The sequence below is a fragment of the Haliotis rufescens genome, unplaced genomic scaffold (assembly GCF_023055435.1).
Source record: "Haliotis rufescens isolate VD_foot unplaced genomic scaffold, xgHalRufe1.0.p SCAF_11, whole genome shotgun sequence".
Classification (NCBI taxonomy): Eukaryota; Metazoa; Mollusca; class Gastropoda; order Lepetellida; family Haliotidae; genus Haliotis; species Haliotis rufescens.
In genome coordinates this window covers 28,287,470-28,313,998 of record NW_025963791.1, presented here as the reverse complement: position 1 = coordinate 28,313,998, position 26,529 = coordinate 28,287,470, and the positions used below count along the sequence as shown (strand labels likewise).

The 26,529-nt window shown below is 39.8% G+C and overlaps 2 protein-coding genes across 3 annotated transcripts; one reads left to right on the top strand and one right to left on the bottom strand.

The window, feature by feature from the left end:
* Positions 1–1,171: 1,171 nt before the first annotated feature.
* On the bottom strand, positions 1,172–7,509 carry LOC124149296. Of its 2 annotated transcripts, none has more exons than XM_046520789.2 (5): positions 7,351–7,509; positions 6,545–6,658; positions 4,358–4,439; positions 3,172–3,330; positions 1,172–1,360 (listed from the first exon to the last, which is right to left on the bottom strand). In XM_046520789.2, exons 1-5 carry the CDS (start codon positions 7,483–7,485, stop codon positions 1,278–1,280), a joined length of 573 nt encoding a protein of 190 aa, XP_046376745.1. In that variant the 5' UTR covers positions 7,486–7,509; the 3' UTR covers positions 1,172–1,277. The 2 variants fall into 2 exon arrangements, with proteins under 2 accessions (XP_046376745.1, XP_046376746.1); XM_046520790.2 differs by having other exon boundaries at positions 1,172–1,357.
* Positions 7,510–14,924: 7,415 nt separating this feature from the next.
* Positions 14,925–26,480, top strand: LOC124149304 (caspase-3-like). The gene is made up of 8 exons (XM_048392501.1): positions 14,925–15,046; positions 15,433–15,535; positions 17,760–17,828; positions 19,715–19,760; positions 21,910–22,181; positions 24,101–24,336; positions 25,112–25,442; positions 25,967–26,480. Exons 2-8 carry the CDS (start codon positions 15,445–15,447, stop codon positions 26,203–26,205), a joined length of 1,284 nt encoding a protein of 427 aa, XP_048248458.1. The 5' UTR covers positions 14,925–15,046; positions 15,433–15,444; the 3' UTR covers positions 26,206–26,480.
* The last annotated feature ends 49 nt before the right edge of the window (positions 26,481–26,529 follow it).

Here is a 26,529-nt window from a genome sequence, read left to right as displayed (position 1 = left end):
CTGCTACTGTTGCAGAGAACCTCAGTCAATACACTGTTCACCTGCTACTGTTGTTGAGTACCTCAGTCAATACACTGTTCACCTGCTACTGTTGTGGAGAACCTCAGTCAATTCACTGTTCACCTGCTACTGTTGCAGAGAACCTCAGTCAATACACTGTTCACCTCCTACTGTTGTTGAGTACCTCAGTCAATACACTGTTCACCTGCTACTGTTGCAGAGAACCTCAGTCAATACACTGTTCACCTGCTACTGTTGTGGAGTACCTCAGTCAATTTACTGCTCACCTGCTACTGTTGTGGATAACCTCAGTCAATACATTGTTCACTTACTACTGTTGTGGAGTACCTCAGTCAACACACCTTTCACCTACACCCGTTGTGGAGAACTCAGTCAATACACAGTTCACCTATAAATGTTGCAGAGAACCTCAGTCAATACACTGTTCACCTGCTACTGTTGTGGAGTACCTCAGTCAATTTACTGCTCACCTGCTACTGTTGTGGATAACCTCAGTCAATACATTGTTCACTTACTACTGTTGTGGAGTACCTCAGTCAATTCACTGTTCACCTGCTAACGTTGTGGAGCACCTCAATCAACACACCTTTCACCTACACCCGTTGTGGAGAACTCAGTCAATACACTGTTCACCTGCTACTGTTGTGGAGTACCTCAGTCCATACACTGTTCACCTGCTGCTGTTGCAGAGTACCTCAGTCAATACACTGTTCACCTGCTACTGTTGCAGAGTACCTCAGTCAATACACTGTTCACCTGCTACTGTTGCAGAGTACCTCAGTCAATACACTGTTCACCTGCTACTGTTGTGGAGTACCTCAGTCAATACACTGTTCACCTCCTACTGTTGCAGAGTACCTCAGTCAATACACTGTTCACCTGCTACTGTTGCAGAGTACCTCAGTCAATACACTGTTCACCTGCTACTGTTGCAGAGTACCTCAGTCAATACACTGTTCACCTGCTACTGTTGTGGAGTACCTCAGTCAATACAATGTTCACCTATAACTGTTGTGGAGAACTCAGTCAATACACTGTTCACCTGCTACTGTTGTGGAGCTCCTCAAGCTTCATATTGAGTGTTATTGACAGGTAAACCTCTCACCTGTCTGATAATATTACACGACCAATTGAGAACGTACAAGTACAATACTTTGAAAGATATGTATTGATCAAAAACCATTTGTAAATATTACACAAATTAAACACACAACAACAGTGATAACAAATAAACAATGACCACTGCAGATGCCCTGCTATAGGCAGGAGGCCGGGATGTCAAAAGCAGCTGGATCCGTGATGCCTGCTTTATATCCGTTGAAGTATACCACAATATCTACTGAAACACAACAATGATTGTTATTATCATATATGATACTGATAATGCACCTGATGTTTATGCCCAAACATAACATTAACTCAAGATGTTAAATCCAGATGTACATGCTCCAGAACTGGTTTTACACAGATGGACATTATCCAGATGGACATGCTCCACCATTGGTTTCACACCAATCCAGATGGACATGCTCAACCATTGGTTTCACACTCATCCAGATGGACATGCTCCACAATTGGTTTCACACCAATCCAGATGGACATGCTCCACCATTGGTTTCACACTCATCCAGATTGACATGCTCCACCATTGGTTTCACACCAATCCAGATGGACATGCTCAACCATTGGTCTCACACTGATCCAGATGGACATGCTCCACAATTGGTTTCACACTCATCCAGATGGACATGCTCCACCATTGGTTTCACACCGATCCAGATGTACATGTTCCACCATTGGTTTCACATCGATCCAGATGGACATGCTCCACCATTGGTGACACACTGATACAAATGGACATGCTCCACAATTGGTTTCACACCGATACAAATGGACATGCCTCACCATTGGTTTCACACCGACCCAGATGTACATGCTCCACCATTGGTTTCACACCAATCCAGATGGACATGCTCCACCATTGATTTCACACTCATCCAGATTGACATGTTCCACCATTGGTTTCACACTGATACAAATGGACATGCTCCACCATTGGTTTCACACCAATCCAGATTGACATGTTCCACCATTGGTTTCACACTCATCCAGATTGACATGCTCCACCATTGGTTTCACACCAATCCAGATGGACATGCTCCGCCATTGGTTTCACACCGACCCAGATGTACATGCTCCACCACCATTGGTTTCACAGCGATCCAGATGGACATGCTCCACCATTGGTTTACCACTGATACAAATGGACATGCTCCACCATTGATTTACCACTGATACAAATGGGCATGTTCCACCATTGGTTTACCACTGATCCAGATGGACATGCTCCACCATTGGTTTCACACCGACCCAGATGTATATGCTCCACCGTTGATTTCACAGTGATCCAGATGGACATGCTCCACCATTGGTTTCACACCGATCCAGATTGACATGCTCCACCATTGGTTTCACATCGATCCAGATGGACATGCTCCACCATTGGTTACACACTGATACAAATGGACATGCTCCACCATTGGTTTACCACTGATACAAATGGACATGCTCCACCATTGGTTTACCACTGATCCAGATGTACATGCTCCACCATTGGTTTCACAGCGATTCAGATGGACATGCTCAACCATTGGTTTCACACCGATCCAGATTGACATGCTACACAATTGGTTTCACACTGATCCAGATGGACATGCTCCACTACTGGTTACACACCGACCAAAATGGGCATGCTCCACCATCGGTTACACAGCGATCCAGATGGACATGCTCCATCATTGGTTACACACTGATACAAATTGGCATGCTCCACCATTGGTAACACAGCGATCCAGATGGACATGCTCCACCACTGGTTACACACCGACCCAAATGGGCATGCTCCACCATCGGTTACACAGCGATCCAGATGGACATGCTCCATCATTGGTTACACACTGATACAAATGGGCATGCTCCACCATCGGTTACACAGCGATCCAGATGGACACACATTCACACACTTTATCCTATACTGATCCTTAAAAAGAGCTTTTATGGAGCTACGATCATGTGCATAAAATAAAACACACACACTAAAACCTACTCAGCCGAGTTAATCTATATGTTACTAACGCACTGTGTACTCACGGGATTGTGTATAGACGACTCCCTGGAATGTTAGGACGCAGCCGGGGTTTGTATAGCTCATGGTGTAGTTGTGGGTGTTGATTGAAAAGAACCAGGTGTCCGTTGCCAGTCCGCTTGCCTCGGTGCCGACATAGCTGGAGCCAAGGTATGTTCTCACGGCTACATGGAAGGTGACCACTTATATTACTGTACACATATGAGCTTGGGTTTGGGTTTTAGGCCTCTGGTAACACTATTTCAGTTATGTGTGCCAGATAACGGGAGAGAAACTACCTTGTGTCGCAACGCGTCGAGGTTTACAATTTCGTGGAAGTCTACCATGACGGGTATGGCGTAAACAGACACAGGATGTTAATTGGGGTGAATGTTGGATTTGAATCCTTACCAGCGGATCCTGACAACTAAGGGAAATAACGATGTTTTTCCCCACAGCAAACCCGGGCCCTTGTATGATATGTGTTGTGTTATTGCCAACATTCTTTTTTATAAATATTCCTCTAATATTGATAATGAATCATAGGGTCCTATTAGACTATGTTTATACAGGCTTGGAGGGAAGAGTACCACGAACACCAGGGCACTGGAATGTTTCGACAGAAGTGAAGGAGTCAATGTAGTGATAAAATATGGTTTTATGCCGCTTTTAGCAATATTCCAGTAATATCAGGGTGCCGGACACCCTAAAAGTGCTTCACACATTGTACCAATGTAGGAAATCGAGTAGACTATCACACCGTTCTTACTTGTTATGCAGATTTTGTTTAAACAATACCAAATTAAAACACAGGCCAAAAGAATTATGTATTTCTATTAAATAGTTATTAAGTAAAAACTGATTAAAGTTAACAGATCCTGTTAAATATCAAGAACCTCCGTTAATACTGTTCAACAACAACACGCACACGCACAACGTAGAGATATCTGCCATGACATCAAATCGAAACGTGAACAGAACAACAGAACATTATCAAGATGGACATAGAGAGGTTTCCAACCCTGACTGTAGGCAAATTTAGATATTGAAATTTTAAAGATCAAATAACCGTCAAATGTATTGTGCCCTGCTACAGATAAATAGTAACATCAAGACGACAACGAAATAGAACAATAATAAAAAAACAATGGATAAGCATCTATATAAACGTGATGAACATAGGGCAAATGTGACAGTGCAGAAGGTACCTACTTGGGATGCATATTGGCAGGAACGTGTTAGGGTCGGCAACCTTGGTGCATGTGCCGTCAGCGTCGATCATGAAGCGTTCTCTCTTCAAAGTCAAAATCACATTTACTGGGATGTATCGCACTGTATCTTAGAAAATGGTACATGCAATGATGCAACGTTTTGGACTGCACCACGATGTCCTTGAAATAAGTACAGTAAACTACGGTTATACCGAACTAAAATAACCTCAACCAACTGTAGATAATAGACTGTGCCATACCTCAAACAACTGTAGGTAACAGACTGAGCCATACCTCAAACAACTGTAGGTAACAGGCTGAGCCATACCTCAAACAACTGTAGGTAACAGACTGAGCCATACCTCAAACAACTGTAGGTAACAGACTGAGCCTTACCTCAAACAACTGTAGGTAACAGGCTGAGCCATACCTCAAACAACTGTAGGTAACAGACTGAGCCATACCTCAAACAACTGTAGGTAACAGACTGAGCCATAACTCAAACAACTGTAGGTAACAGGCTGAGCCATACCTCAAACAACTGAAGGTAACAGACTGAGCCTTACCTCAATGACCTGTGGGTAACAGGTTGAACCATACCTCAATAAACTGGGTAACAGACTGAGCCATACCTCAAACAACTGTAGGTAACGGACTGCGCCATACCTCAAACAACTGAAGGTAACAGACTGCACCATACCTCAATGAACTGTGGGTAACAGACTGAACCATACCTCAAACAACTGTAGGTAACAGACTGAACCATACCTCAAACAACTGTAGGTAACAGGTTGAACCATACCTCAATAAACTGTGGGTAACAGACCGGGACATACCTCAAACAACTGAAGGTAACAGACTGAGCCATAACTCAAACAATTGTAGGTAACAGACTGAACCATACCTCAAGGAACTGGTGGTAAATGGTTGAACAATACCTCAATGAACTGGGTAACAGACTGAACCATACCTTAATAAACTGTGGGTATATAACTGAGCAATACCTCAAACAAATGTGGGTAACAGACAGAACCATACCTCAATGAACTGTAGGTAACAGACTGAACCATACCTCATTGAACTGTAGGTAACATGGAGAACCATACCTCAAACAACTGTAGGTAACAGACTGAGCCATACCTCAAACAACTGTAGGTAACAGGCTGAGCCATACCTCAAACAACTGTAGGTAACAGACTGAGCCATACCTCAAACAACTGTAGGTAACAGACTGAGCCTTACCTCAAACAACTGTAGGTAACAGGCTGAGCCATACCTCAAACAACTGTAGGTAACAGACTGAGCCATACCTCAAACAACTGTAGGTAACAGACTGAGCCATAACTCAAACAACTGTAGGTAACAGGCTGAGCCATACCTCAAACAACTGAAGGTAACAGACTGAGCCTTACCTCAATGACCTGTGGGTAACAGGTTGAACCATACCTCAATAAACTGGGTAACAGACTGAGCCATACCTCAAACAACTGTAGGTAACGGACTGCGCCATACCTCAAACAACTGAAGGTAACAGACTGCACCATACCTCAATGAACTGTGGGTAACAGACTGAACCATACCTCAAACAACTGTAGGTAACAGACTGAACCATACCTCAAACAACTGTAGGTAACAGGTTGAACCATACCTCAATAAACTGTGGGTAACAGACCGGGACATACCTCAAACAACTGAAGGTAACAGACTGCACCATACCTCAATGAACTGTGGGTAACAGACTGAGCCATATCTCAAACAACTGTAGGTAACAGACTGAGCCATAACTCAAACAATTGTAGGTAACAGACTGAACCATACCTCAAGGAACTGGTGGTAAATGGTTGAACAATACCTCAATGAACTGGGTAACAGACTGAACCATACCTTAATAAACTGTGGGTATATAACTGAGCAATACCTCAAACAAATGTGGGTAACAGACAGAACCATACCTCAATGAACTGTAGGTAACAGACTGAACCATACCTCATTGAACTGTAGGTAACATGGAGAACCATACCTCAATGAACTGTGGGTAACAGACTGAGCCATACCTCTATAGACTGTAGGTAACAGACTTTTCCATACGTCATTGAACTGTAGGCAACAGGGAGAACGATACCTCATACTACAAAATGACATGGATTACTCTATGACGAATTTGCGATGTACAAATGAATAGTGTTACCTTGGAGAACGACATGACAACTCTGTTTGACTTCACACGTTGAGATGATCCGTACTTATAGTACTGGGTGGCAGTGGCTAGGCTGTCGAAGTCGTAGAAGAAGTCAGCCGTTATCTAAATAAAACCAACAAAACCGTTCCCATAAAGTATGCAAGAGAGTAGTTTTCACAGACCATGTGAGTACTTTCCAGTGTTTACTTTTCCAACTGATAACAACAACATAACAACACATATTAATATAGACTGAATAACTACTTTACAAATTCGGTTGTTACCATAATATAATGGTTTTATAAATTTATGTTATCTAATAATTACCGTTCCAACTCCGTGTCCTGAAGTGAACTAGATTGATACTCCTACCTCGTACACGTCACACAAATAACAACACATTTAAATATATGTGGAAGTATAATAACAGATGCCTGATCATATTTAGGTCGTTGATCCTCTTTTGTCCTTGCTGCCTTCCTAAAAGTTAAAATAACTCCTAAAACACACCTAAGAAGGCAGTAGTCGTACAGAGGTGGTCGTGTTTAACCAATATTTAACTTCATTGCACATCCTTAGACTGTAGAGAGTAGAGAAGTTCACATCGTGCATATCACATATGTAGAATATCCTCAGAAAGATGTGCCTTAATCACAGCAAGATTCCAATGCCTTTACTATGGGATGGCAGCAGGGTACATTTGTATTTGAAGCAAAGTATTTGAATATTTACGTTTAAGGGAGGTACAGAGTAATAGATATAATAGAGCTATTGCAAACACCTAAAGATACACATGCAAGTGTTGTGTAACTTACACTATTTCCTTGGGAGGGCTGGTTAACGTCGAACATCGTGGCTGACCATTTATTGGTAATACAGCAGGGTTCGGGTTCAGCCTTGATGGCCGCCAGACAGGACAAAGTGACCAAGAGAAGCAGCATCATTGACATCAAACGTGGAATGAAATGGAATAAACCGACCGCTAGTTTTATAGTCATTGGATACGTTTCTGCGAGTGTTTGTATATTTACTTGATAAAATCGGGAACATTGTTCTATTTAATCACAGACTGCGTTGATAATAGATTGCGGTTTAGCGTCATTTGAGGACACCGAACTGTATGATTAGAAACAAATGGTAGATTGGCATTGCTGACAACAGTCTGCAATATATATGGATGCACGTTAAACATTAGACCCAACAGTTTTCGGTTCATCATCACAAACATACAATAGGATTGGTTCGATCGAACGGACCCTATTCAAGATTAGCATTTAGCGGATATTTCGCAATATGAGTTGCACAAGAGGACGTGTACTTAGTTTATACATATCTCTCCTTTGTACCATTTGAGGTCAAGAAAACACACGCCTTCCTAACGCCACATCAACCGTAAGGAACGACTTCTTGAACGCGGCAAGCAGATGTCTGTTCACCTAAGCGACGGTAAACACGCTGTCTGCCATCAACACAACCTTATTACGTCCGTAAAGACCACGCGTTGCCAATCCCGACGCTGCCACCGTCGGACTGCATTAGTCAATCGTATCCGTCTGCGTCGATGTTCAGCAGTCAACGTCTGTTCTCTGAACGGTCGGTAGGCCATGATACCTGCTGTATACGTTGTTCTGATATTAGTCTTGGCATTTCAAATGTGTTTTTGAACAATGTGGATGTTTGACATTGCTACTGTGCAGTTTTTATACCCCGGGGGCACGTGCATTTCTTCCAGCAATGACATATCGTGATTTTGACATTTTTCGCCTTATCTCAAAAACACGTGCGCATTGCCAGTACTAAGTACAGGTACAGGAGTAGGTGTTTGTGCCTTGGGTCTGAACCAGTACAATTAATTTAAAATCACATTATCTTCAAGTCTGCAAATTTACATATAATAGTATCATTCATAAAGCTCTTTTAGAAATGATGTTAAGGCATCCTTTAGCAAGTTGGTCCGTTTTGGTTAAAAATATATTAAACCAATTTGGTTTCGGGTATGTTTGGCGGGATCAAGTAATAGTAAATGAAACTTGATGTTTGCCTGAATCTAAGCAGCGGAATCATGATACATACACACAAATGTGAAGAAATGTTTTTTATCAAGCCTTAGCCACGCCATGAAACCAGGCTTCACCTTGCTATGAAGGATCCCTTATATTCTGCAATGCATCTTATCAGTATTGGTGTAAAAGTACCGCGTAGTTCAAGCACGTTAAAGGCACAGTTCATAATCGAAAAGAAGAGATGGGTTAAACCCAAATTACAGCTAGAACAGTGTTTGTGTTCGTTTTGTGAGTGATTGAGTTGGGTTTAACGCCGCTTTTTTAAAAATATTCCAGTTATATCGCGGCGTGTCAGCTTAATGTGGGAGGAAAGCCCGAAGTGATGCAGGTCTCAGACGTTTACCACTTCGGTGAAACCCACGAGCACGGTATGGTGCTGACAAACCTAGAAACATAATCGGGACGAACCGGGATTCGAACCCACAATCATAGGTTTCTGGCGTGCCCAAGGGACGCAACTCTGCACAGCGAATCGCGGCACCTTAGACGACTGGGCCACCCGTGCCCGCTGTTCGTTTTGTGAAACTGATATAGAGGACGAATGCCCTTTTTTTAATAATGTGTCCAAAGTATTTAAGACCACTGTATTTTCCAAATTACTCATATGTACACCCTAGTGTTTTCAAATTCCTTTTATCTGTCTATTGTGATTTTAATATTTAGTGAATCAATAAAAGTTGTACGCAACTTAACCACATCTGATCTTTGGACGATTTGTTTCTAAGGTCAAGGAGGCTGGCAATCTGTCCCTGTTCCCAAACGGGGCCGATTACAGGGGTGTTTTGAGATCCACAGTGCACACATCCATTGTACATTACTAAGTCCGCCTGTTATTACTTTGTGCGTCAGAGATTACACGTATGGGTGACACGAAATGGCCATGCTGATGACTTTATGCGTGTACACTGCCCTTGACACAAATCGGCCGCTGCAAATATTTTAAACTTCAAGTTCAACTGTCATCTGTTAGCATGTTAATTCAGATACTTGTATATTTGGCCGATGGTCTTATGTATATTAAACCATTGAATTGAATTGATACATATCCACATTATTGTATTCAGTATTTCAGGCCATATGACCCATATAGTACACTGAAAAGATGAATCATCAATTGCTGATATTTATACTTACTACAGAATTCAGAAAGATTTCGGTAACGATCACAAATCAATAAAACATGAAATTCGTCTTCGATATAACCACCGCATAACTTTGTACAGACTCCGAATATTTACTTATTCAAAGAAATGTTTATATTACCAAATGCTATTCTTAATGCTTTAGCCGGAAATATAGTTACGTTTTGTTTAGGTTGAAGTTGAGACTTGATACAAGCTTAATTAGAGGGAAAACGTAACATGCTGATGCTTATGTTGGCGAAGTACAAAATTAAATTGAATACAACAACAATTCATTATCAATCGCTTTTCAGATCCCATATTTGCACACAAGCAGTTACTTCCTTAATGTAGACACCCATAAATGTGTGTGCATAAGTGAGTATACAAATGACTCCTTACTTATGTAATGTACATTGTATGTAATGCGATCTTGGATATCATATTATATTGTAAATATAGATCCTATTGTTACAGAGATATATTTCATTGAAGCCTGAATATAAACAGCCGGCTGAAAGGGCGAGGTAACAGCGCGCGAATGCTAATATATAGAACCCCTGGGAGAAGAAAGTACACACTTGAAAATTGGATTTGACCAAAACATTAGAAACGTTATCAAACTGTTACTAGGCTGAAAACAGTCGCCGAAACCCTGCTACCCTAAGGCCCAAAACACAACTATGATATCCGTATCAAATACATCACCATAAAAAAAACATTTCTCGTTACGTTATTTTTTACGTTGTTAAATTTTTGCCATGATCAAACATTGGTGAATACTTTCTTTTGCCCGGCATTTTAAACAGTTTTAATACCACAGCCAACATGTACAGGACCCTTATCACAAACTAGTCTAAATGAGTATACTCAAACAAAATTCCGTTTATCTCATTACCAGGTGTAAGTTTAATTATTACAATCAGCCAATGACAAAGATCAGTAGCAACAACTGCTTTGTTGTGTGGGTGAAGCTACACATTTATTTCCATAATCATAAGAAATCTGTGTTGAAAGCAGAATCGATTGTATTCTTCCTACTGTATCACAAGCATGTGTTTATGAATCACTATCCAATAGTAATGAAACCAGTTGTTCGTGAAAAGGTGAGCGTATCCCATACCACCGGTGGCAATCGTCACAAACACATGCAAAGACGAGTCAATTGTTCACCTAAAACAAGGGAACATATGTTACAAGTCAAAATAGGGGATATTGCATCGGACATACAAACAAGTGCAAACTTATAAGGCAAGTCAGCTATTCGCCTGAAAAACATCACTTGAACATCAAAAGGTAAAGTAGGAAAATGCTTTGGCATAAGCGTGTCTACAGAGAGCCACTGTATATGAGCACATCTTCAAATAGTGGACGTCCGATGTCATATAGCTGGAATAATGCCGAGCGAGGCGTTAAACAAAAGAGCTCCAATAAGCCGCTGTACATGTAAATAGTTTTATTGAAAATTTTCAGTTTCCCTCCCGGCAGTGCAGACCACGGCATACAGCAGTAAATCCTTGGATTGGTGGGGTTGGGTTGAATTTGGGTTTTGTTTTGAGGTGCATATTATTTCGAATTTTTCGAATTTTGGATTGTTTGCCCGGCTGCTTCATCACATATCTGGAACAGGCTTAACTGTTATCGGTTTTAATATAACCTTTTTTAAGAGATCTGTCACTAGAATGTACATTTGTACAGGAATCTTGGTTTCTCTTAAAATGAAAAGCGACAAAAAAACATTTACAAAATGATCAGAAATCTCTACTGAAGGCAGAATTGATTGAACGATTGCGACTACTTCAGAAGAATCTGCTGATGAATCGTTATCAAATAGTGTTGATACCAAGTGAGCGTATCCCGCCACACAAGTGACACCCGTCACAAACGCATGCAAACCATAGTCAATTCACCTACAAAATACACGGAAATACATGTCAAAATGACGAATTAAATCGGACATCATTCTGGTCAGCGATGCATTAAATGTGGAAATGTCCTCCACATATCTACCATCGAGCATTGTGAAAGCTTTATGACACTGAATGTCGTAACTCTGACTTTTGAACAATAGTCGTATGACGCCCTTTGACGGAGAAAGATTATGGTCCTGTTAACGTCATAAGTTGTGAATTGAAGCGCAAACGCTGTAGCTGCTAGAGTATTGCTCGACATAAAGGGAAAGTTGATTACACGTATTTAGAGATGAGGTGAATCCTCTTGCCATACAGTTTTGTGGATAGGTTTTGCAACTCGTTCTGCATATACTAGTATCAAAATATGACACACTGGCCCTTAGTTTCCGTGGAAGGGAATTGCCTATTTGACCATTATTGAACACAATCAGATCATCGATATACCTGAAGCTTAATTTAATGTTCTTGATCAAAGTTCCTTGTTTTGATTTTGCCAATCCGAGCAGAAATTCAGATCCATATGCATGAAGAAACAGATCTGTAAGGAGGGGGCACAATTTCTACCCATGGTTATGCCTACGTACTTCTTGCATAAATGTTCGAACCCCAAATACCACACAGATGAAATCGCTTGTAGAGCGAGGCTTGGGCAGTCTCTTCTTCATTTTATTTGGTGACAAATGTGCAAGCATGACTGATTCTGTTGCAAACGACAAAGTCTGTGTCTGACTGATACTAACTTACGATACGAACTTACGAGACTAACTTACGATGCTAACTTACTGTAAGAATGTACATCAAACAGGGATATATATTCAGTGCCTTACCTCAACTTGAACAACAGTTGTGTAAAATGCTTCACATTGAAGAAATATACTTCTCAAAGTTTGCTAAGGATTAATTTTGGATGATATCAAAAATAATCCAACAAACAAAGATTTAACTATCCCAGTTCACAATGATTGGGTAACCCCTACAGGACCCTACAGAGACTTGTAGTCATAGGCACGATGTGCACGAGGTACTTGAAAACATGTGTTTGGATGAATCGTGACAGAATAGTTGCACATCATTATCAGAGAGCACACCAACATTTGCTACTGACGATTGCAACAACTGAACGACCGTATGCCCCCTTTAGCGTCAAAGACGTCGTTTGACGACTAAAGAATGAGGCAGATGCACAGGCTTGCTTGAAACTGTGTCAAAACAAAGTCCCGTTGTTTGGTGTCAGTCAATGTGTCATCGGCAGGGCATGGAATCAGATACAGATGTTTGGATCAGCTGCCAAGCGACATACAGGTGGTCGACAGCGTTCCACCACACAACTGGAAAACATGTTTCTCCTGATTGCATCACGACGTCCTCATTTCGTGTTTGCCACCACACTCAGAAATGACCTGCGCAACGCAAGTGGCATTAACGTTTCTACTCAGACAATGCGTAAGCGTCTCCGTAAGGCTGGTCTCTTCCATCACAAGGTGGCACGTTTGGATTGGGCTGAATGACACATCAATTGAACAGACCTGGACTAGGCTCCAGTACCTTCCACTGATGGATCGAGATACTGTCTCGACTTCGTAGATCGGTGTGCCCGTGTGTGGCGTAGATAAAGAGAAAGAAAGAGAGGAAGGGGGACAATGAATTTGTTTTCGTTTGTAAACGTTCCAGAAACATATATGTGCAATAATACACATAAGAGGAAAGGATAAAACGTGCATATGTATGTTATGCAAAACCTCCTTCCATCAACGGCGCCAAGCAATCAGGATGAAGATCGTCAAGATAAAGAATGATCAATTAGATGTTCCGTGAACCTTTCCGAGCCATGTCATAAGGGTTCTTTGTAGTAGATCAATTATATCTATTATTCTGTACGTATGTAAAACGTAAATACCCAAGTACTATTCCTCAAGTACACATGTACCCTGCTGCCATATTTTAGTAAATAGTGTAACGGACAGACCAAAGTCAAAGACGATTGCTGGGGGATAAACTACTCAAATTAATGGATGCTGCCACCAGTCACAAAATGTGACAAAATAAATACCAGGGATTTGAGACAAGGTTTAACAAAAATGTATCACAAGGATCTAATACGTAGCGAACGTTGAAAGAAGCGAAATACAGGAGGATCACACTTCAACTAGATAACGAGTTCAATAATTATTAATAACTGACCTTTAAACCATGTGGTTGTTCGATGGTAATGCATTTTATATGGTTTACCGTATTTTTGTTTTGGACCTTAAGTTAGCACTGTTTCGTTTACTGTTTTCAGCTAAGTAACGTTTTGATATCGTTTGTAATGTTTTGGTCAGATACAATTTTCATGTTCATAGTTTCTTTTCCCAGGGGTTTATATATTAGCCTTTACGTTCTTTAATTCCTGTCACCTCGCCCATTTAGGCGGCTGTTTATATTTAGGCTTCAATGAAATATATCTCTGTAACAATATGATCTATATTCTATAATATAATATGATATCCAAGATCGCATTACATAAATTATATGTTTATAATTTCTTTTCCCCAGGGATCTATATACTAGTATTAGCCTTCGCGTGCTTTAATTCCTGTCACTTCGCCCTTTTTCATGAGATCAGACCTCACGATCACTTCGAGAAATCCCACACATTTATAAATGTCGCAAGACTATACATAAGAATACGACTATTTGATTTTTTTTTTTTTTAAGATCACAATGCGATTGTGGTCGTCATAGGGAAAAGGGCCTCCAAATAAAATGATTGTTGACCCTTGACTCCGAAACTGACCTGGGCCATGCCACTAGAATATTCCACTTAAAACGATCACTCGTGCTTTCCGTTACTTTAATTTCCTGACTGGGATTTACAGACGGAGACTCTTGAAGCAAAATGCAGAAAGGTGATCGTGAGCAAATATAAATACAACGGCGACCGCCTCCATGATCTAGTGGATAGAGCGTCTGCCCTGGGAGCGAAATGTCTGTGGTTCGAGACCCGGGCGCGTACTTCATGCAAAATACATTCAAAGATGGTACTTGTTGTTAACCTGCCTGGCGCTCGGCATTATGGGGATACAAACTGGTCGGTAAGGGATTTCCAAGTTCTTCTGCGGTATGGTATCTTCGCAATGGGCTAGCGCTTTAGAACCAACATACCACTCAGTCTGGACTATATAGTACAAGCACACACACACACACACACACACACACACACACACACACATACACACACACAACGAGGTGCTGCATGGTTCACGTATAAACTTCTTTATCGTGGTATTCATAGTAAAGGCGTGAGAGTAACCTCCCTTGTACAATCCCTAACACGGAAACGCCGGGAAAGACAAGAGAACTATCTAAATGTTTTGAGGCAGAATATACCTTCGATATTTGACACACAGTTCTCTGAGGGGAAAACGATTCCAGGTAATTGTAAATATCGGCCTTAATATCAACACGTGTATTTTTCACCTGCATAAACGGATATTAGAATTGAACTTTCAGTTTCATGTTAGGCTAACAGTAACAGAGACCATGAAATTGGGGACTCCCAAAGGGGAGTGTCATCCCTTGAGTTGTTATGTATCTGAAGTCATGAGCACAGTGCTTGCAAAGGTGAGCAGCAAGATATTAAGATTAAGAGTGTTGTTGCTACGCTCAGCCGGTCACTTCATAATGTCCCTGCTTTGTAGATGTACTGGGCTAGCTTTCTCCACTCTTCTAGTAGTTCCACAACATTGCCTGCTTCAATCTTCAATCTTGAACAGGCTGCCTTTCTGGATCTTATCTCATTGTCCTATCTTAACCACCAGACATCCGTCACGATGAGTGGGATAGAAGATGTCACCATGGAGTCCTTGTCGTTGCCGATGTCCCTTGACCTATCCCAAGAAACTACACAGGAAGAAGAAACAAGTTAGTTGTTTCCTTAGACCCTTCTGGAAATTATATATCTGTATGTTGATGACCCGTCTGTAATTATATACCTGCATATTGATGATCCAGCTGTAATTTTATACCTGTAAATTGATGACCCAACTGTAATTATATACCTGTATATTGATGACCCATCTGTAATTATATACCTGCATATTGATGACCCATCTGTAATTATATACCTGTATATTGATGACCCATCTGTTATTATATACCTGTATATTGATGACCCATCTGTTATTATATAGGCTACCTGTATATTGATGACCCATCTGTAATTATATACCTGTATATTGATGACCCATCTGTTATTATATAGGCTACCTGCATATTGATGACCCATTTGCAATTTTATACCTGTAAATTGATGACCCATCTGTTATTATATACCTGTATATTGATGACCCATCTGTAATTATATACCTGTATATTGATGACCCATCTGTTATTATATAGGCTACCTGTATATTGATGACCCATCTGTTATTATATAGGCTACCTGCATATTGATGACCCATCTGTTATTATATAGGCTATCTGTATATTGATGACCCATCTGTTATTATATAGGCTACCTGCATATTGATGACCAATCTGTTATTATATAGGCTACCTGTATATTGATGACCCATCTGTTATTATATAGGCTACCTGTATATTGATGACCCATCTGTTATTATATACCTGTATATTGATGACCCATCTGTAATTATATACCTGCATATTGATGACCCATCTGTAATTATATACCTGCATATTGATGACCCATCTGGTAATTGTATACCTGCATATTGATGACCCATCTGGTAATTGTATACCTTCATAATTGATGACCCATCTAAATTATATTCTAGTACCTGCATATTAATAAACCTTCTGGTAATTATGTACTACCGGGACTGCACATTTTTAATCCTGCCAGACAGATTTTGAATGTTTTAGTTGAGTAACATTTTATCCAAATTAAATCTCCGTGCTTCAGAATGAAAAAGGAAAAAACCACGAGAGGAAGTAATGAACTTGATGAAACAACACTCACTGATGGAATGAGAACCACACTTTTACATAAGACATAATTTTCTTTTTTCAACTAGGAAATTATGAGCCAAAAAGACTCAAAAGTGAAATGACACTTGTCAATGAAATAGCAACAAACAAATATTGCTGTTATGAGTGTTTGTGAATGCGTTTAAAATGTCACACTGAGTATATCCAGATTATCACCTGGACTCAGAGGCCAGTGGCTTTCTGTAAATGTGGAAACCTCTGACAAGATTTGTGCGAAGTGGCCATATATAGAAACAGGCCACAACACATGTTCAAGGTCACCTAGTATGGGAGATCACTCACTTTTCGGTTCAGTATAAGTGCATGGGCTTAAGAGCATTTTATTTTTCCGTGTTTAAACCCATTGGCTAAATAACGAGGGTGCTTAAAAACATGCAGTCCCAGTAGTTCCTGCTTCCTGATGAGCAATCTGGTAATTATGTGTAGAGGGTTAAAAAGCGAGTGTGTTGTAGGATGGTAAATATCCTGTATGAGGAATAAACATTGCATTTAGTGACGCTTTATCAATTTATGCAATTCTTAAATTCTCTGATCGAAAAACCTGTTCTCATTTCTCACAAATGGTACCTTAACATTGCAAGTTTTCCTGGAATGTGAATATATTACATGCAAATGTCAGTGATTATGTAAATGTAAGTTTTAATGAACTTTGTGACTTCCAAAAAAGAGCCTTTTTATTGTCTTGTGATGTTTTCTGTTCTTTGACTGACAAAATCTGCCCTAACATTTTACAAAAAAGGGAACCTAACCTGTAATTGTTTACAAGTATTTATTTTGTATATTTATATATACTTATTTCTAACATTTTACAAAAAAGGGAACCTAACCTGTAATTGTTTACAAGTATTTATTTTGTATATTTATATATACTTATTTCTAACATTTTACAAAAAAGGGAATCTAACTTATAGAATTGAATACAAGTACTTATTTTGTGTATTTATATATACTTAAATATATTTTATATTATAATATATATATATTTTACTTATATGAGATTGAATCAATTCATAAATTCATGATGCTGTTTACCAATAAGAGGATATATGGCAAAAACGTTGAAATAATTAAGCATGTTAAACATGTTAAATACAGGTAGTTTAAAGAATTATGATGTTTTCCTTGTCTTTTGAAGGTTGTGAGTCTGACTGCTCTGGGGATGAGCTTGTGCAGGAGGGAGACCTACAGCCAGGAGTATCCGATGGTACGCAGTTCACTGATTCTGACACAGTGAAAGTATCTTGTCTAAATAGCCCTATATGTTATTTATTATCATAATAACAATGAGTAATACAACTAACTCATGTTTTATCACGATAATTATTATATAAGAAAAAAACTACTCATAGTTGTTGTTTATCTTACAATAAAACACTGCAGGGAGAATAAAACATGAGGGGTGCAGCCCAAAGTGTTTCATTTTCCCTGCAGTGTTTTATTTACGATAAACAACGACCAATGAGTAATACAACTTACTCATGTTTTATCACGATAATTATTATTTAAGAAAAAAACGACTCATAGTTGTTGTTTATCTTACAATAAAACACTGCAGGGAGAATAAACCATGAGGTGTGCAGCCCAAAGTGTTTTATTTTCCCTGCAGTGTTTTATTGTACGATAAACACCGACCATGAGTTGTTTATTTCTTATATGAGATATCAACATTATGCAAGCCTCTTTAGGATGTTGATAAAATGTACAAGCTTTACAATATTTACCCAAATTTTAATAATGATGATTCACTGAATAGAATCTGACCTCAGACAAGTCGGACAAGTCCATTTTATAAACAGTAGGGTTAAGTTTGGTATTTCCTGCATATTCTCACAATCATCACGTTGTTAAATCTGTGCTTTTCTCCATATACTGATTGTCATATCTCTCCCACTTTTGGATGCGATTGTTCGGCCACGTCGTTTAGCTGCATAGCCCAGGTACATCTATGGGGAACAACTTACCAGACACTTCTCTCTCAAAAATAATGTCTTCCAATATATGACGTCCTTAAGTTGCGAGCATGTTTGAATCTCCAGAAATAATTGACGTCATGATAAAACAATGTTTTATCGTGAAATAAACCATACTTTGTTCTTCATTGTTCTTTGCGATTTATTGTGTAGCTATCTTATGTAATGGCACCAGATAATGGCAGTACCTGAAGGATGTTGTTACTAACACTCTGATTCAAATGTTTTCCCACAGCTATTATTTAAGAAGAGCCTTTCACTTTGTGCGAGTTCATTAAATTAAAATAATTTAATGTGAAGTTTACCTGATATACAGCTATTTCACTTGACAGGAGGCCGGTCACATGACCGTAAAAAAACATTCATTAATATATCAACGACACATTTTGACATTCATATCTTTTTCACTTCCAAATTCCTAGGCAAACCCAAGGCATGAATAAAAATATGAATACAGAAGTGTTGTTTCAATCTCGTAAACCAATAATCGTGAACTTAGAGTTTCAGCATACATTTGAAAAAGTCAAAGTGTTGACTGCAAGCCCTCTCATGAGTATTCTATCCACAACCCACAGTAGAGCACAAAATGAAGAAATGCATTTCCTAACTATTGACTCGGTCCCTGTCTTTACTGACAATGACAGTCTACAGTGCGCTGTTACGTCTCTTGGGCATGCCAGAAACCTATGATTGTGCGTTCGAATCCCGGTTGGTCCCAATTATGGTTCTAGGTTTGTCAGCACCATACCCGTGCTCGTTTGTTTCACCGAATTGGTAAACATCTGAGACCTGCATTACTTCGGTCTTTCCTCCCACATTAAGCTGACATGCCGTGATATAACTGGAATACTGATAAAAGCAGTGTTAAACACAACTCACTCACTCACATAAGAGGCGACTAACGGGATCGGGTAGTTTTTCTCGCTGACTTTGGATGATGCCTGTCATTGTATCCCAATTGCATGGATCACTGGATTATCTGGTCCAGACTCGATTATTTACAGACTGCTGTCATGTAGCTGGAATATGGCTGAGTGTGGCGTTAAACAACAAACAAACACAAAACAAAAATCAAACAATACCTTAGTTTGTGAATCCTTTTTTCCTCCCTTCTTTTCAGATGTAGACCTCTTTCCGTTCACAAAGATTTTCAATAAAATAGTTGGGTAAGTAACAACTGTTTGTTAATAAACAAAGAATACAGTGAACAACGAACATGCTTTTAACGAACTGACGGAAATAACACACTATTTCTTCAGTACCGGTCATTGGTTGTATATTTTATCATATATGGATATAACAAACACGCTTATAACCAATTTCCCGGATATTGCGAACGCTCTTTGTGGTCCCATGTGTACTTATGTTTATAACGAGACCGCCTCCGTGGTCTAGTGGTAGAGCATCCGCCCGGAGAGCGAAAGGTCCTGGGTTTGATCCCCGGCCGCGTCATACCAAAAGACGTTAAAAGATGGTACTTGTTGTTACCCTGTCTGGCGCTCGTCATTAAGGGGCTAAAACAAGGACTGGTTGGCTCGGAGTCAGTATACTGTGTCTGAGTGGGGTATTCATGTTAAACTGCGGCATGGTATCTCAGTGAGCTAGCACTATAAATCGGCATCAGTCCGGACTAGTACAAGCAGCCACACAAACACACACACATACATGCACATCGCTATATAAGTGCAATAATCTTGGACGCGACATTAAACCCCATTTCACCTCACTTATGTTTATAACGAAGTGTTAATCTCTGAGCTGCTCAAGTATCACTAATCAGCTCATCAAAACATCCAAGGCCATGCGGATGTGTTCAAAACGGCAACAAATAATTGAAGGCAAGTCATTAACTTGATTCAGTACTGACACCTTGACCCCAATTTACACCCTCATTTAACAATAGTAACAGTGATTAGACTAGAGCCCTTGAAGTGGATAATTCTGTCTTTAAATGTGACAACTAGAGAGGAAATTCAGTCGAAATACTTATAACAAACTACGGTTATTACGAGCTAAAATTAGTGGTCCTTTTGAGTTATAACCGAGGTTTACTGTATTACTAATTAGTGGGAGCAATCTCAAATCATTCACAATCAGTTGCTTTTACTCCTGTAATGAAATGCACAGAATGTTGAAAGTGATTCTTTACTCAGATACTATTTAGTTGAAATGAATATTCATGATATTTGATCTAAACCTCCAAAGAGACAGAGTAGATGCTTGGACTATTATCATCAAAGATATTCTTCTGATCTCATGACTAATATTCCCATGACAAAAGATTTCAGGGGGTAAATTAGTTTATGAGTGACCAGTTCTATATATTGTAATCAACTGAAAGATGACTAAATCGATCTGGTGGTAGAACTTGGTGACCTCCTTGATTAATTTGTCTTGGTTTGTCTGATCCATACACAGTTATTTCCTGCGATACAGCTGGAAGATTGTGGAGTGTGTACCCAGGCTCTGACTGTGTCTCCATGATTGTTTATTCTGTTGTTTGTATGATCCTGATATAATTAGGAATACATCAACCCGTGAAGATCCGGGGTAGAATAGGTCTTCAGCAACCCATGCTTGCCGTAAAAGGTGACTATGCTTGTCATGAGTGGCGACTAACGGGATCGGGTGGTCAGGCTCGCTGACTTGGTTGATGCATGTCATTGTATCCCAATTGCGTGGATCGATGCTCATTATGTCAGTCACTGGATTGTTTGGTCCAGACTCGATTATTTACAGACCGCCATCATATAGCTGGCATATTGGAGTGTGGCCTTAAAGAACAAACAAACAAAACGAAAACATCATTAAGTGCCAGGCTGCTCTGTCATTAACATACCCATTGAAATCAGACCTTTTACTTCCAATATGATATCAATGCATTTGTTTACGTTTGTTACGCTCAATATTTCCGAAGTGGGGTGCTAAACTGATACAGAAATGAAGCCAAGTCTTTTGATAAGGATGACATCTGATATGCTCCAGAACCCATAGGTACTTTAGATTGTGGTGTCAAACTCTGCTTAGTGTCCATATTTCTTCTGATAGTGTAACATGTATATGAAAATTAACACCTACAAAATGTTTTGTTCAGTGTTTGAAATCAAAGAGGTCCTTAGCTTGCCTGTAAATGTGGAGACCCCCTAACATGTCTAATAGTTTTAAATTTGTCTGTGTAAAACAACATACAACAACTCATGACTGATATGTGTTGACATGATAAAATGGATTTGGTTGAACAGTGTACTTGTCTATTCACAAATACAAGATCATCATTATGGAGATACTATGTAACCCTGATGCTCTCCGCTTCAGGAACAGGCAACCTCAGCATGAAAGGAGACAGAGTTCTTCCAAGTCCAGAAGACCATCACACGACGAGGATGTGTATGACTTCACCTACCCACAACGAGGTCTAGCAGTGATCATCAACAATGAGAAATTCCATTCCAACTCTGGGATGAACAAACGACCAGGGTCATCCTGTGATGCTATGGATCTGAAAATGGTCTTCAAACAAATGGGTTTTAAAGTGAAATCCTACACTGATCTGACTGCAGAACAAATGGTTTTGAAGCTTAAGAAAAGTAAGAATCAAGAAATAATGTGTTTGTCCCCAGTTTTGTATGTGGGAGACGGGATATCTCAGATATGTGGGAATTTGATAATGTTGATAAAATACAGTAAATGCACTGCCGTGTCACTGGATGTTCTGGTCCAGTTTGTTGTCTTGTTTGTTTACAGACCACCGACGCATGGCAGGAGCGCTGCTGTGCAGCGTCAGGCAAAAAAACAAACACTTACAATTTTATGCAAATTGTGTGAGTGACGGGTACTTCGGTAGGCCAGGACATGCTTACCCTTTTCAGTAAGACCTGGCATCAACATTGATTTTCAATGATCCATTCATGTAATTTTCACAGCTATTTTGCCATTTGCGCCCAATGGAATCTGTTTCGGCAGATAATCAAGACTGCTTATTCTCTGGCATTGATGTTTTATATTTGCTTTTATTTTGAGGTGTTTAACTGCCATGCCTGACTTGGTACATCATGCTGTGGCAATGTAATCATGTTTCATTCTGACAGGTCACGTCCATTGCTTTTACATACCAAGAAATACCCCTGTGACAGCCCTTCAAGTCGCGACCAAATTGGTCTCATTAATGACCTAAATTTCCAATTTGCGACCTGTATTTATTGCTTGGTTGCCAGTTGGCTTCCATTAATAAAATTAGCTTGGCGACTAAAATATTTGACATATTGAAAGTAACTGGAGTAGAACATCTGTATCTGTATTGATATCATGACTTCCCTGTTTAGGGTGTAGTGTAACTCCTGACAGTGATACTGAAGCCCATCCTGTTTCTGATGCTATCGTCTGTAATGCTACAAGTTTATGTATTTCTGATCATGTGCACATTTCTCAGTTTACTTTCACAATGGTGGCGTGTTCAAATCATAGAATACTATTTGACATGTTTTCAAGAGCCATCACCAAGCCAAACTGTCCATCACAGGATGATGACATGAATACCATAACTATAGCTATTACTGCCAGCACTCCTAAAAGGTGTTTTATTAGATGCAGATGTGGCTGGGCATGGTGGAATCAGAGAATTTGGCTTTGGGATGCGAGGCGACTTAGATTACTTCATCTGCTATGGATGTGTCTGGTTGTAATGAATAAAACAGAAACCCAAGCGAGTATGTAAAACAAACATTGGAATGAAGCGAAAAAGTAGCAACAGTATTGTTTCCGGTAATTGGCTGAGCGAATTTATTGCAGCAAGTTTTCAAAGTTTGTTGTTCAGACACATTAGAACAATTTCTAAATCAATGTGTCTTCTTAAATTTTATTGTTTAATGTTTGAAATAGCACCTAGAAAAATTGTGCCAGAGGCCAATTGGCTCCCAGGAAAATATCTAAGCTTTTGGGGCTTCTGTGAGTTCTTGGTTACAAATGGTCTTCAGCAACCCATGCTTGGCAACTAATTGGATTGTGTGGTCAGGCTGTCACTTGGTAAATGTGTGTCATAGCATCCTGTTTGCATAGATTGATGCTCATGAAGACAATCACTGGTTTGTCTGGTCCATACTCAGTTATTTACAGACAGCCGTCATATAGCTGGAATATTGCAGAGTGCAGTGTTACAAAAAAAAGAAGTGATATTGTTGAGTCCGGATCATGTGTAATGTTAGTATTCCATTTCCATTTCTTATAAGCACTTGAGTAATACTGATACGTCTGTTGGAATCATATTAGATTTTATGATCCATACCTGATCAATCATCTGTGTGATCTTTACATGTCAAATTTTGATTTCCTGACTTTATTTAGATCTCAAACCAAAAACCTTTTTCATTGATTTGATGAATGGTTTCATAAATGACAGTCTTCTCAATAGTCAAGAATGAATGCATAGTGTTATAAATCATCAATTGTTATCCATCTTTGACAATTTTGATATTTCAGCCTCTTTTTATGTAAAAAGTGATGGTTTCAGTTGCTGCCAACCTAAAGTACGACCACACCAAAGCTGACTGTTTCACCTGTGCCATCTTGTCACATGGAGATTCCATACAGGTGAAACCAAAAAAGCCTCCTTATGATGTGATGCAGTGTCAAGACGTTGTTTTTGGAGTTGATGGAGTGTTGGTTCCAACGGAAGTGCTGATAGACCTATTCAGGGATCGCTACTGCCCAGAGCTTGAAGGCAAACCACGACTCTTTTTTATTCAGGTGGGAGACAGAAAGACAAACCATGATATTTTTTAATGCAGGCTGTTAACTATTGGTGTTTTTAGTTGACATTGATGTATTGCAATCAGGCCATTTTTAATTATGATGCATTGTTAGTTCAATCAATGGTAAGACCCTTTGTCATAATAGGTCTTTGGAAATGTAATAATGGAGATTGCAAAGAAATAATCATCTTCTCGAGGCAAGGGAGTTACCTGACTTTAAAAGTCCAGTTTCCATCATTGCCGAACTAGGCTGGAATTTCTTGGCTTGATCGTAGCACCATCAGTGGTTATTACGAGTTATGTCCCTTCTATGCCCCCACTACTGACCAATCAGATTTCACCTCTCACATCACTTGCATTTGCTTCAAACAAAATGGTGGCGCCCAGTCAAGACAATCTCATTGATAATAAAGATCTGTATTGTAATAAAACAGGTTTTACCTTGCAAAGTGCATCACATCACTTGAGCACCTCAACTAAAGACATGAAAACATTTGTGAAATATCTGTCAACGCCCAGTTGACGTTACACATCTGCAAATCCTGCTGTCGAATGTATTCGCACAGCAATTGCCATGTTGTATATGATCCGGATGTGGATTTCACTATGGGATTTAGATTGGACTATGCATATACTCGTTAGTACAGCCAAAACATAACTCCATAATTCCTGCCAAGTTCGGCAAGGGTGGAAACTGGACTTTTAAAATCAGTTAACACCCTTGCCTAGGGAAGATGACAAATAATAGAGCTTGTTGAATACTGTTGCAGGCATGTCGAGGCAGTGATCTGGACAAAGGGGTGGACATAACAGTCTGGAAACCTGTGAAACAATCCAAAAAACGGCATCGCCCACATAAAAGTGGTGACTCCTCTGTAGAGGGTGCTCCATGTAAGAAGTCACCGCACAAGGTGACAGAAGCTGGCGACATGGCTGATGACGTGCTGGATGAGATGTCTGTTGACATGGCACCTGATGACATCCTCCTTGATGAGGCCGGCAGCCATGATGACACAGATTCTGGTGAAGGGAGTTCAAACATTGTTGTTAAGCCAGCACCTTTGTTCAAGGACTTCTTAGTCATGTACTCATCTCCACCGGGTAAGTGTATGTACAGGGTTGTGTTGGGAATACAAACAAACATATTTTCCTATTATTAATTGTGGGGCGGTGGGGTAGCCTTATAGTAAAAGCGTTCACTTGTCACACCGAAGGCGTGGGTTCGATTCCCCAAATGGTTACAATGTGTGAAGCCCATTTCTGGTGTCCCCTGCTGTGATATTGCTGGAATATTGCTAAAAGCGGCATAAAACCATACTCACACACTTATCAATTGTAGGGTGGTAAGATAGTGTTGCAGAAACTGAACCTTGGCATCTATGTTTGGTCTTATGACATGATGATGTTGGTGATGATATTTGCATCAAATCATTGGGATTTTAGTGTCTTAAAGGTCTTATAGTATCAAAATGGAAATATGTGTATCATTCCTAATGATAATAATTATGATTAGTGTGAACAGTTTATGTATTATCAAAATGGGTTCTACAAGAAAAGTGTAGCATTTCTCACTGAATCCAGCTGCCAGCAACATCTCTGAATGGTTCTCTCATATGGTGTTTCAGGATACTTCGCATGGAGACGTACAACAGGTACCTGGTTTATACAGAGTCTAAAGAAGGCAATACAATCAGCTGATCTCTCAACCACGTCTCTAACAAGGTTACTGACAGCTGTCAGTGGCAGGGTTGCTATTGGTTACCAGTCTCAAAATGACAAGGCCAAATGGAAAGATGGGAAGAAACAAGTGCCGTGTGTTATGTCCATGCTCACCAAGGATGTTTATTTCAGACCTAAAAAATGATGACATATGTTTTGTCAAATATGAGATATATGTGCATAGTTCATATACTTTGTTTTGATATTTTTATGAAAATGGTTTGTTTTTAAGTGTTAGAGAAATATTTTGAGAAGGCTCACATATTTTATGAAATATGCCATAAAATACCCCCGGTATTGACAGTGCCTTATAAACCTCTAGTGATGTCACTCTATTGTCTCGCCAGGGTCTTCTTTTACCGACTAAACCTCTACTGGTAGTTTACCGGGCATTCCCAGAGTAAGCCCCGGGCATTCCCAGGGTAAGCCCCGGGCTTTCTGCAAGAAATCCCGGGAGATTTTCTACTGA